Source organism: Lepidochelys kempii, chromosome 1 (assembly GCF_965140265.1).
Source record: "Lepidochelys kempii isolate rLepKem1 chromosome 1, rLepKem1.hap2, whole genome shotgun sequence".
Taxonomy (NCBI): Eukaryota; Metazoa; Chordata; order Testudines; family Cheloniidae; genus Lepidochelys; species Lepidochelys kempii.
The window spans coordinates 44,690,622-44,703,345 of record NC_133256.1 but is presented as its reverse complement, the minus strand read 5'-3'; the positions used below and the strand labels follow the sequence as shown (position 1 = coordinate 44,703,345).

Below are 12,724 nucleotides of genomic sequence, written 5' to 3'. Positions count from 1 at the left end.
TTGAGGTTGCCAGTACTGTGTCATTACTGGAAAAGTTTGAAACTTCCCACCCATCTATTTTCACTGCACACCTTTTAGTTTTCAAAGTAACTAGAGTGTAACTAAGCTGCACGAGTCTTTGCCTCCCACGTATACTTCCATTAAGTGTGTTACTGGACCAAAGACTTTTTTTGACAATTCCCTGTAACCACCTTCCTCTAACTTCTCTGCTTCTGTACTCTTTATGGGTGCAGGTTGTGCTGGAAAGAATGTTTAGTGTAATTCCAGTCTATAGGTAGGCTTATGTAGGCAGCCTTGAAAGAGTGTCCGCATTACTAAGAGGATCCATATTAATCTACATACAGCAAAACTACATTTTAAAATGTTACTTGGGTTGCAAGGTCAAGCACTGAAAAGTTAGAAAATGCCACATCTAGGGTGGCCCATGCAGCCTTAATTCAGCCCCCTGGTGCATTCATCCTGTGCGCTGAATGGGGCAAGTGTCCTGTGGGAAAAATATTATGTGGTCATGACTGCACCATAGTGTATCTGCGACAGGGTTCTTTTCTTTTCTTTTATCTGCTCCTCCTCCCCTGCTACAGCTGGTTGGGCAGCTCCCAGGTGTCCCCAGTCCAGTGACTGCTGCTGCTTTGGCAGTGGTGTGAGCCTGGCACTTTAGAATGTTTGTGTGTTCTGTTATTATTTTGGCAAGCTTCCAGTTTTTTCCTGAAGGACACAAGCAAGAGATGGGAAAGGGCAATTTTTAACAGTTTATGCCTCAGCAAAAGATAACTAGAATTTCATGGGACAAAGAAAAGGCACTTTGTTAACCCAAGGGCATTCCCCCTGCTGACAATCAAAGCCTGTTGCAAACAATGACAATTATAGAGGTTCTCAAAGAAAGGTCACCAATGGCCCATCTAGCCTGTATCCTGTCTTCAGACAGTGGCCAATGTTAGATGCTTCAGAGGGAATGAACAGATCAGGGCAATTATTGATTGAGCCATCCCCTCTTGTCCACTCCCAGCTTCTGATAGTCAGATGCTAGGGACACCCCGAGCATGAGGTTGCATCTCTGATCATCTTGGCTAATAGCCGTTGATGGACCTATCCTCCATGAACTTACCCAGTTCTTTTTTTAAACCAGTTATAGTTCTGGCCTTCACAACATCCCCTGACAACGAGTTCCTCAGTTTGACTATGTGAAGAAGTACTTCCTTGTGTTTGATTTAAATCTGCTTCTTATTAGTTTCATTGGGTGACCCCTGGTTCTTGTGTTATATAAAGGAGTAAATAGCACTTCCCTATTCACTTTCTCCACATCATTCATCATTTTACACATCTCTATTATATCCCCTTTTTGTTATCTCTTTTCTAAACTGAACGGACCCAGTCTTTTTAATCCTTCTTTATATGGAAGCTGTTCCATACCCTTAATAATTTTTGTTGTCCTTCTCTGTACCTATTCCAATTCTAAGATACCATTCTGAGATGTGTTGACCAGAACTGCATGCAGTATTCCAGGTGTGGGTGTACTATGGATTTATATAGTGTCATTAAGCTATTTTTACTGTCTTATTAACTATCCATTTCCTAATGGTTCCTAACATTCTGTTAGCTTTTTTGGCCACTGCTGCATATTGAGTGGATATTTTCAGAGAACTATCCACAGTGATTCCAAGACCTTTTTCTTGAGTGGTAACAGATAATTTAGACTCCATCATTTTGTAGATATATTGTTGGGGTTATGTTTTCCAATGTGCATTATTTTGCATTTATCAACAATAAATTTCATCTGCCATTTTGTTACCCAGTCATCCAGTTTTGCCAGCTCTCTCTGTAATTCCTTGCAATCTGCTTTGTACTTAACTATTCTGAGAAATTTTGTATCCTCTCCAAATTTTGCCACCTCACTATTTACCCCTTTTCCCAGATCATTTATGAATATGTTGAACAGCATTGGTCCCAGTACAGATACCTGGGGGACACCACTATTTACCGCTCTCCATTCTGAAAACTGACCATTTATTCGTACCCTTTGTTTCCTGTCTTTCAAGCAGTTACTGATCCATAAGAGGACCTTCCCTCTTATCTCAAGACAGCTTACTTTGCGTAAGAGCATTTGGTGAGGGACCTTGTCAAAGGCTTTCTGAAAGTACACTAGAGATCCACTGAATTACCCTTCTCCACATGTTTGTTGACCCCCTCAAAGAATGTTAATAGTTTTGTGAGGCATGACTTTCCTTTACAAAAGCCATGTTGATTCTTCCCCAACATATCACGTTCATCTATATATCTGATAATTCTGTTCTTTACTACAGTTTCAACCAGTTTGCCTAGTACTGAAGCTAGTTTTACTGGCCTGTAATTGCCAGGATAGCCTCTGGAGCCTTTTTAAAAAATTGGTATAATGTTAGCTATCCTCCAGTCATCTGGTACAGACGCTGATTTGAGCGATAGTTTACATATCACAGTTAGTAGTTCTGCAATTTTATATCTGAGTTCTTTCAGAACTCTTGGGTGAATACCATCTGCTCCTGGTAAGAATTCTTTATAATGGAAAATGTTAGATAATTTAAATATAGGAGTCACCACTACCACCACCACCTATAATATATTGAAAACTGCAAAAACAATCGCTGCAGGCTAGCAACTGATAAAGAAAGTAAAATAGAGAAGTCTTGTGTCCTAAGACCTTGAATAATATTTTATGGTCAATGAACCAGAAACAGTGTGCTATTCCTGAAATTCACATTCAATAAGTAATTCCTAACATTAAACTTAAGGCTGCTTTATCTGTGTATGACATTTCAGTTTTTGTCAGGTAGCATAGTGCGTAGACCCTGGAATTCGAAGTGCCAGATGACCATCTGTGAGATCATAGCTGTCACTTTATTAATTATTATTATTTCATTGACAAGAATCTGTACAAACATTCAGATTTATAAGGCAGTACCATCTTCTGGCAAACGTATGTCAAACCTAACTCAATAAAATTCTTCTTTCTGCTACCACTGAAAAAAACAAATCCTATGTTTCAGGGGCAAGATCTGATGTCACTTTATAATCCACAATCTCTGTTTTAGTTACATATAAACATAAGGTGCATTCCTCTCACTTTGAATAGGAACATTAGTGTAAATGATGAATTCTCTGTAACTTGAAGTCTTTAAACCATGATTTGAGGTCTTCAGTAACTCAGCCAGAGGTTAGGGGTCTATTTCAGGAGTGGGTGGGTGAGGTTCTGTGGCCTGCAATGTGCAGGAAGTCAGACTAAATGATCAGTGTTCCCTTCTGACCTATGAGTCTATGAAGCTATTACCCCTTCATTCTCTAGAAAGCTTGAGTTTCATGGCTGTTCTTCCTGGATATGACACTAGTGTAGTTTGCAAACTTCAGAATGACTTTGTCTGGGAATATAATAATTTTTCCTCTGTTACTTTAGCTAAACCCACTCCTGGTTTGAAAATAAAATCTAACATATAATTCTTGTGGATCAACAATCTGCTTAATGCTTAACTAGCAGAAAAGTAGCTTCTCAATTCAATATCTGCCCCAAAAAGCAAGGTCTTTGCCCTGGATATTAGCAGTTTAATTTGCTACCTGGTACTTGACTTTTAGCAGCATTTTCCCAGGTATGTACTTTAAGAACCACATTGCAGGACTGCAATTTAAATGTTGGGTGAAATCTTGACCGCACTGAAATTAATGAAAGTTTTACCATGGACTTCAATGAGACTAGGATTTCACCCTCTGCATTTATTCTTACACAGTTTTGAATGGAAATGAATAAATAAATAACACAGGCATAGTTTCTGGGACAGTGTTTTATTTCCATTCTGTTCTTTATACCATTACAATTCAGCTTTACCAGGTATGATTATCCTTACTCAGGATTCTTTACACAAAGTTCCAGATGAGTGTTTTCTCTCTCTACAGTTCCTACTCTGGGATATTGGGAGTGTGAATGACTAGCGGAAAGCGATCATTATCCGGTATTGTAGTTGCCAGATACCACAATGCCAAACTACGAACAGTGTAGGCAAACTAGGAGTGAAGAAGAGAGTTGGAGGAAAGTTGAAAATGTGATTGCAAGCGTTATTTCCTGCCTTGTCTCCACCTCAGCACCTTCATTTTCTTTCCATGTTCCAGACTTTGTAGAAAACTGTTGGCTGCCTTTTCACATGTATAGGCTATGTTTCTTCTCATCTCAAAACAACTGCATTTACTCCCCATTGATTTCAAGATCCAGTTCAAAATTGCCTTCCTTATTTTTTTTAAATCTTTTTGGACTTGCTCCTGCCTATTCTACTTCACAGACCTGGTCTGTCTCTGCTCATCTAGCATTTGGTTTCCCTCTGTCTCTGCTTGAATTTGGGCCATTGTATACCTCCATTTCTGTGTAAATCTCAGCTGAAAGTATTTTTTCCATTGCTTAAATCCAGTTTAAAATGGTGCCAACGGCACCATGGGTCTGAGCCCACATGCAGAAGGGGCTGCAGCACCCCACTCCACCTGAGCTCCACCCTGAGGCCCCTCCTCAGCTCAGTCTCTTCCTCCCAAGGCCCCACCCTTGCTCCTACTCTTCCCCCTGAGCCCCCACTCACTGCTCCCTCCTCTCTGCCCTGTCTCCTCTTCCCTCTGCTTGCTGTTCTCCACCCCCACCCCCACTCCCATGTGAGTGGCAGGCAGGGCAGAGTGTGGGTGAAGCAGGGGGCAGGGCCATGATCTGGGTGTCAGGGTCCACAAAAGATTAAGCCAGCCCTGCTTAAATCTCTAAATATTTGCTATTATTCAAGGGGCTATACCCTACCAGCGTTTATTGCTGTGAGCAAACTCTTCAAAGTCAAGGGATGAATTTGGCTCAACCTTAGAAGGTGAATGGCCATTGTTTGGATTAAACAGCTGAACCAAGAAAGTGATTAGAAGGATGGATGGGTTGAGCATTTGGGGTCAGATTCCCAGCTAGTATAAACTGGTGTAGCTCCCTTGAAGTCAATGAAGCAATGTTGGTTTATGTTGAGGATCCAGCTTTAGGTCTGTAAGGAGGATCCCTGATATGAAATGAAAAGAAAGAACATACAAAAAACAAGTGCAGAGCAAGGATGATAGAGAGGAATTTTGTGGAAACTGCCAATGAGAGATCCTGAAATAGCAAAGCACCTGAGGAAGTTGTACAGGTATCACATTTCCAAGATAGATGGACATAGGTTATCACATGAGGTTACCAGCATGACCAAACAGAATTTATAAACACGTAAATGAAAATGACAAAGGAGAAAAAAATTATAAATTCCCATTAATGCCTTATCTAAACCAGTGGTTCTCAGAGATATGTGTACCCCACAGGGTATGCAGAGGTAGGGTTACCGGACAGCAAGTGTGCAAAATCGGGACAGGGTTGGGGGTCATAGGTGACTATATAAGAAAAAGCCCCAAATATCAGGACTGTCCCAGGGGGTACATCAACTCCTCAAGATATTTGCCTAGTTTTACAACAGGATACCTCAAAAGCAATACTGCTGTCAGTACAAACTAAAATTTCATACAGACAATGACTTGTTTGAACTGCTCGGTATACTAAACACTGAAATGTAAGTACAATGTTTATATTTGAATCGATTTATAATTTTATGGTAAAAATGAGAAAGGAAGCCATTTTCCAGTAATAGTGTGCTGTGACACTTCTGTATTTTTATGTCTGGTTTTGTAAGCACATAGTTCTTAAGTGAGGTGAAATTGGGGTATGCAAGGCAAATCAGACTCCTGAAAGGGGTACATAGTCTGGAAAGATTGAGAACCACTGATCTAATCTGTCTTGGACTATCTGCAATTTTGGTGCCTCCATCACCTGCCTTGATTTTCTGTTTCACTGCTCAGTTATTCTTACTCTGACTGCATTTTCCTAATATCGAGCCTAAATTTTTCCTTCTTTATCTTTAGACTCTTGCTTCAAGTCCCACCACCTTAAGAAGCAATGTAAACAATGTGGCCGAAGCTTTTAAAGTATTTTGAAAGAACAGCTCTATGATGTTATTTTGGGATCCCATTCTTATTTATACAGTTGAAGGCTGACTTGAGGAGCTTATCAAAATCACACACAGATCACTCCTCTGAGTTAGTTCCTTATTTTTACTTCTCTTTTTCTTGTTTCTGTGCATGCTTAGGTCTTGGGTTACTGTATTACACCTATAGGGCTAGATTGTGGTTTTTTAAAGCCATGACCGGGCATGGGGCGAGTGCGGAGCCACACCACACCAGCAAGAGCACGAAAGAGATTATACCTCACAGCAAGCAGAATCTTTCCCATGCTACTCCTTGGGCACATGGAGAGTATAATTTGCTCGATCCATTGGAATGAATCAGGATGTTAACCCTTAGTGCCATTGCCAGACTCTATGGGCCACTGTGAGGTTGGGGAGGGGAAAACCAGGGCCTTACCTCCTTCTCACCATTCCCTGCCCCCTTTCCAGCATCCGGAACCCAGGAAAAGCAGAAGCAATGGTCCCTTTACTCCCCAGAATGCAGGGAGCACAGGGACAGCTACTGGGAGAGGCTGTGTAAGTAGGGGAAGCTTCTTGCTCTCCCCTCTGCCTTGGCATGGCTGCCCAGGGGTTGCTCACAGACTGGGACATAATGTGGCTTATGATCATTTTATCCTATCTTTAATATTATAAGTAGAAATGTAAGTCATAAAGAGTAAGGAAATTCCTCACTTTCTATGTAGGGCTAAGTACTGCCCTGGCTAGTGCAGCAAGAATGAGAATTGCTGGGCAGGATTCTATGGGTGAGCTGGGAGTGGGATGAGGACATGTATGGGGCTGCACTTTGCTGCTGCTCTGAGCAGGAGCACCCTGGGTTCCTGGGTGACAGACAAAGCATCTTGGTGACAACAGGCAAGTTGGAACATTAGCTGGCAGCTGAGAGATTCTGACCTGATGCTGCTGAGGCATAGGCAGCATGACCCTTTAAGAGATTCTGACACCTAAGAGAACTAGAAGATGTGGCACATGATCCATAGGAGGCAGTCAGGCAGCCACCCAGTTCGCAAGTATAAAATCAGATTGTGCAAGTGCAGGTAAGTACATGGACTTTTGCCTCTTTCTATAGGTTTTGTTGCATCCTGTTTTCATTAAAATCATGATTATCCCCATGTAGATGACAGTATTTGTTTTCCATTTTGGTTTTGCAGTTCTTGCTGTTACAGCAATGACTCTCACTTCTGCCACAAGACAACATATATCGGAGATTACGTGCATGTTAATCAACCAGCAGAGTAAAGATTCAAGAACACTGGAGTCATCAGAATTTCCGGAGGTAAGCTAACAGTGAATGAATAGCCAACCACAAAAAATAAAATAAAATAAAATAAAAATTCCTTATCCGAGATTAGGAAAAATATTAGTAGAGAAAGAAGCTTTGAAATCCATGCTGAGTTTAATATTTTTGAACTAGAAATAAGATAAATATCTAAAATGTAACTTTTGATCATTACTATGAGATTGTCTCACATAATTTGGCCTAAATTATTCACCTCTGAGTATATTTTGAAATGTATAAAGAAAAGGAAGTGTACAGTTAGAAAGGCAAATAATTTGGACAGGGACTACGGCATCAAAGGTCGATGTGTGAATCAAAGCTCAATTTTCCCTTCCAGTGCTGAGTTATTGGAGGGCTTGAAGGTCAACAACAGACCCTGTGCAACTGAAACCTATTATTTCTTTTAGAGACTTAATTACAGAGACAATCCTATACACTCTTTTAATTCTTGGACAAATAAATGGATAGTTGTGCCACACCCAGAAGTACACAAACAAGAAGGTCCATGATTTTCCAGTGCTGGGTACCAAAAACGGAACACTCAAAATTGCAGCAACATGTCCTTCTGAATGCGAGAACATGAAGAATGTCCACTTCCTCCTGCCACAAGGAAATCAGATAGCACACATTTTTATGAAGATTACCAAGGGTTTCTCTGGGATGGTAATCCAATTTCTGTAATTGTATGTTCTCAACTGTATACATGGTGCTTTCTACAATATCCCATCGGTATTCATGTTCTGCTGCTTATGTCACATACTTTTCCATATCAGTCAGCTAATTGTTAATGTGATAATCCCATTTAGTAAATTCAAGTCTTGTAGGGCTAGACTGTGCCATTTTATTTTGCTGAGCAGAATAAGGAGGTTTCTCTAGCTACTCCCCACTGGCAAATGGGCAGGGAAGTGGAAGAGATGGACAGGCATTTGGATGGAAACTTGGCTTCACCCCCTGTTCCCCTCCATCCCTCACTGGGAACAGTAATTGGTCAGGCACAATGGAAGGACATAACATGCACCCTTCGATGTGCTGCAGTGAGTTATTTACTTTCACACACACTCCACCCCACCCCACCCCAAGCAGAAAGAAATCTTAGGGCTGCTCTTAGAATGGAGTAGTTACATGCCACCCTTTTACTCAGGCTGAGCCTAAAGGCTCAACTATTCTTCACTGGCTTTCTGAACCAGTGTAGAATATTTGTTTTTCCATTTGAGGTACTCCTTTAGTCAGGGCTTAATTTGTGCTGGGGCTTGCCAAGACTGAGCCCCAGCACCTCCAGGCTTGGCAGTTTGTAGCCCCGGCACCTCTGGGCTTGCCACGTCAGTTATGAATGTAAAAAAATTGCTTGAGTCCTGGCACCTTTCCCGATAGACAAAAGTGAGTAAATGCATGATAAGGAAGGTCATAGTGTATTGTCTGTTCCTTGGTACGGTACAAAGCGTGGAACAGAACTCCAGCAATATACAGAATGACACACAGCATGGTGCTAAGAGATTTCCTTGCCTTGGGTTTGCAGTAGAGGCCTGAAGGAAAAGGATGGTCGTGCAGTGCTTTTATCCATGGAAATACCTAAAGGTAGGTGAAATCTGGAGTGAAAGCTTGAGTGATGTGTGATCTTAGCCTTGGGTTACACTACAAAGTAAGGTCGAAGTAAGCCACCTTGTGTTGACCTAGTTGTTGTGCATGTGTCTACACTTCAATTTGTCTCCCACCGATGTAAGTGCCACGTTACAGCAATGCAGTAACACCACCTTCTCCAGAAGCACTGAGCCATGGTTGATGTACTGAGGATGGCGCAGAACGAATGTAGACACTGTGTTACCTGTGTGGATCCTAACCGTCCTCGGTAGCTTTCCCACACTGCCCGACGCTGACCGCTCCAGCCACAATTGTGAACTTTACTGCCCCGGGGTCACGGAGACCATAAGGCCCCTATCCCTTTAAAACTCTGTGAATTTTTTTAAATGCTTTCTCCTGGTGGTCCAGCGTGGCAAGCACACCTAGTAGCTCTTCACTGTTGTGCGCAACTGCCCAGCTGGCCATGCTGGCTACACATGTCAGACGTGCTCTTGCCTAGAGTAGATAGGAGATATTGGATCTCCTAGGCCTGTGGGGAAAAGAGGCTTTGCAAGCACAGCTACAGAAACATGGACAGGTCTGAGCAGATTGCACAGGGGATGCTGGAGAAGGGGTATGACAGGGATCAGCAGCAGTGCCACGTGAAAGCCAAGGAACTGTGTCAGGCATATCAGAAGTCCAGGGAGACCAACAGTCAATCTGATGCCGAGACACAGACCTACCACTTTTACAAAGAGCTGCATGCTGTACTTGGCAGAGACCCCACTACTGTCCCACACACCACCATGAATACTTCCAAGGAGCCCAAGTCACAGGCCCCTGGCATGAACAGTGAGGACAAGGAGCAGGTGGAGGAGGAAGAGGAGTATGGGGGACGTGCAACCGGCGAGTCCAGCTATGCTGCGAGCCAGGACCTGTTTGAGACTCTGTACCGCAGTCCAGTCAGTCCTAGCAGTCGAGCTTGGGCGAGCCTGATGCAAAGGCAGATCCTCGGGTAGGTGTGTACATTTATTTCCCATTACGGTGATGGTACCCACAACTTAACAGGACACAGCTATCAACTTTTCATGAATTTACGTGTACTAGGAGAGGTAGCAGTACAAACTGAGAGAGGCAGCGCGTGACTCTTGCATTTGGTGAAGGGGGGCACAAGTGCCAGAAGTTCCCTAGAGGTGGGATTGGCCCCGCTCACCACTCCACCCCGAGACCCCGCTCACACTCCATCCTCACTTTGCTCTGAGGCCCTGCTCCTGCTTGGCCTCTTCCTGCCCCCATTCCGCCTCTTCCCTCAGGGCCCCACCCCCACTCTGCCTCTTCCCTCGAGGTCCCCTTCCCCTACCTGCTGCTCACTTCTCTCCGGCCCCTCCTAGAGCCGCCTGCTGCTTGTTTCTTTTTGCCCTCTCTTGTCTTAAGGGCAAGTGACAGGGAGAGAGGCAAAGCAAGGGTGGGAAGAGGCGGAGGGTGGGTGAGGCCTCGAGGGGAAGAGGCGCAGCATGGGAGGGGCCATGGGGGAAGAGGCTGAGTGGCAGCGGGGCCTCGGGGCAGAGTGCAGGATGGGCCACAGTCCAGATGCCTGTGGCCCTCCACTTCTCAGGAATTTCTAGCGGCACTCCAAAGGTGGCAGGCTGATGCACCTCCAAAGGGGGTGCTTCTTATACCGGCATTTCTTCCAAGCCTCTATACCCACCACTCATGGGTAGCATGTTATCTGCTTTTTATTCCCCTCCAGAGTTAAGCCGGGGGGCGGTGTGTGTGCAGCAGTTTGTTTAGGTACAGAGAGGTGTCCCTTGCATTCTCCTGAGAGATCTCGATGAAACTTTCATGGAGGTACTCTGCAGTCCTCTGCCAAAGGTTTCCAGGGATGGCAGCCTTATTTCTTCCTCCCCGATAGGACACTTTCCTACACCAGTCAGCGATAACCTCAGCAGGCACCATTGCAATACACAGGCTAGCGGAAAATGGGCAGCAGCTGTCCTCTCTGTGCCTTTGTTACCCTCAGGGGTGAGATATCAGCTAAAATCACCACCGCCTGTGGAAAATGGTGCCAGTATTCAGTGCCAGTGCCCTGTATTCATAGTTTCACTCAATCAAGCAATTCCCTCTTCATTTCCCTCACCCTTGGTGGACCACAGTCACCATGGGTGGTGCTGTTCATGGTGCTGTGCACAATCAATCCCAAGCAGAAGAGTCAATAAGCCTGTCTTGTTTAAAGCTTTAGGGGAGCAAGGGAAGGGAGTTCTGAATCTTAACTTTCAATTTACATTGTGACTGTACCTCTTTTATCTGCAGCTGCTGCCATTGTGGCCTTGAGGAATTCCCCACACTCATCCGCAGAATGATTGAGCCAGATAAGGAGAAAGAAGGGGACTTGGGATGACATGTTCAGTGAGATCCTGCAAGCCAATGCTGCATCAGACTGTGAGCAAAAGGCCTGGAGGGTGAACATGGCAGACAGCCTGAGGAAGGAAAGTGTGGACAGGAGAAAGGCCCAGGAGTCCCAGCGTGAAAAGGAGAGGGAGATGCACCAGGACATAATGGGGCTTCTCCAGCAGCAAAGACAGATGCTGCAGGCTCTTGTGGAGCTACAGGTTCAAAAATCACAGGCTCGACTCCCTTCGCAGCCCATGAAAAACTCCATTACAGCACCTCCCTACAGCCCCCTCAACTTTCCATGTGGCTTCACGGGCTGCTGCCCTACCCCTAGCATGCCTTCCAGCGGGACATGAAGGACAACCACCGCTTCACATACACTGACCTGTGAAAGCCACAGTTGCTGTATGTGTAGGTAAAATGGACATGAATGTTCATTCCCTTTTTAAGTTCTGTTCCATTATTTTATTAAGTTTTTAATGTATTTGCTTTTACATTGCACAGATTTTGCTTTGCCCTGGTTTTGTTTCTGAATAAAATTATATTATCTGGAAAATAATTTATCTTTATTAGTGCTCAACGTATGCTGCTGAGCACCCAGCAGTTTTGAAAGCACCCACTTCCTTGTTACTGTACAGTGTGACCCAACTCATAGGATCAGTGATAAACACAGTATACTAATCAGTGTACTGTCAGATTAATGGGTGCATTGTCAGTGTTATATTCACAGATGTACATCAAGCACCACACAGTTCTTAACAGGCCCCAAACCATAAGGGCCAGGTAGTGCACAATACACCACAATGTATTACTGTGGCTCACTGTTAAACTGGTCTTTCAAAGCCGCCCTGATCTATATAGCTCCGCGTTGAGCTCTTCTAATAGCCCTCGCGTCTTTCTGTTCAAACTCAGCAGACAGCTGTTCCACCTCTGCCCTCCACTCTGGTGGCAACTTTTCCCCCTTTGCTTCATAAATATTATGCAGGTCACATCAGGCAGCTATAACCATTGGGATGTTTTTTTCCCTGAGATCCTATCTTGTGAGTAAACAACACTGTGTCCCTTCGGTCTACCAAAAGCTCATTCAATTGTCATTCTGCACCTGCTGAGCTGGAAGTTGAATTGTTCTTTGGTGCTGTCAAGGTGGCCATTGTACCAGGGGACAGAGGTGCAGGCTGGATTCCCCAAGATCACTATTTGCATTTCAATATTGCCAGTTGTAATCTGTTGGTCGGGAAAGAAAGTTTCTGCTTGTAGCTTTCTAAATAGTCCTGTATTCTTAAAGATGCAAGCATCATGCACCATCTCTGACCAGCCAACACTGATGTCAGTGAAGCATCCTTGGTGATCCACCAGTGCTTGCATAACCATAGAAAAGTAGCCCTTTCTGTTGATGTATTCTGTGGCAAGGTGGTCTGGTGCAAAAAATATGTGTTGCCTATTGCTCCATTATGGTTTGGAAACCCCATTACTACAA

The 12,724-nt window shown here is 43.9% G+C and overlaps 1 protein-coding gene across 1 annotated transcript in view; it reads left to right on the top strand.

Annotated features, from left to right (window-relative positions):
- The window catches only part of FLT3 (fms related receptor tyrosine kinase 3), a 74,311-nt gene that overhangs the window by 10,563 nt on the left and 51,024 nt on the right, over positions 1–12,724 (top strand). Inside the window, exon 2 of the mRNA XM_073321575.1 lies at positions 7,172–7,296. Coding sequence (XP_073177676.1) covers positions 7,172–7,296 — 125 coding nt within the window. The remainder of the gene's footprint in view (positions 1–7,171; positions 7,297–12,724) is intronic.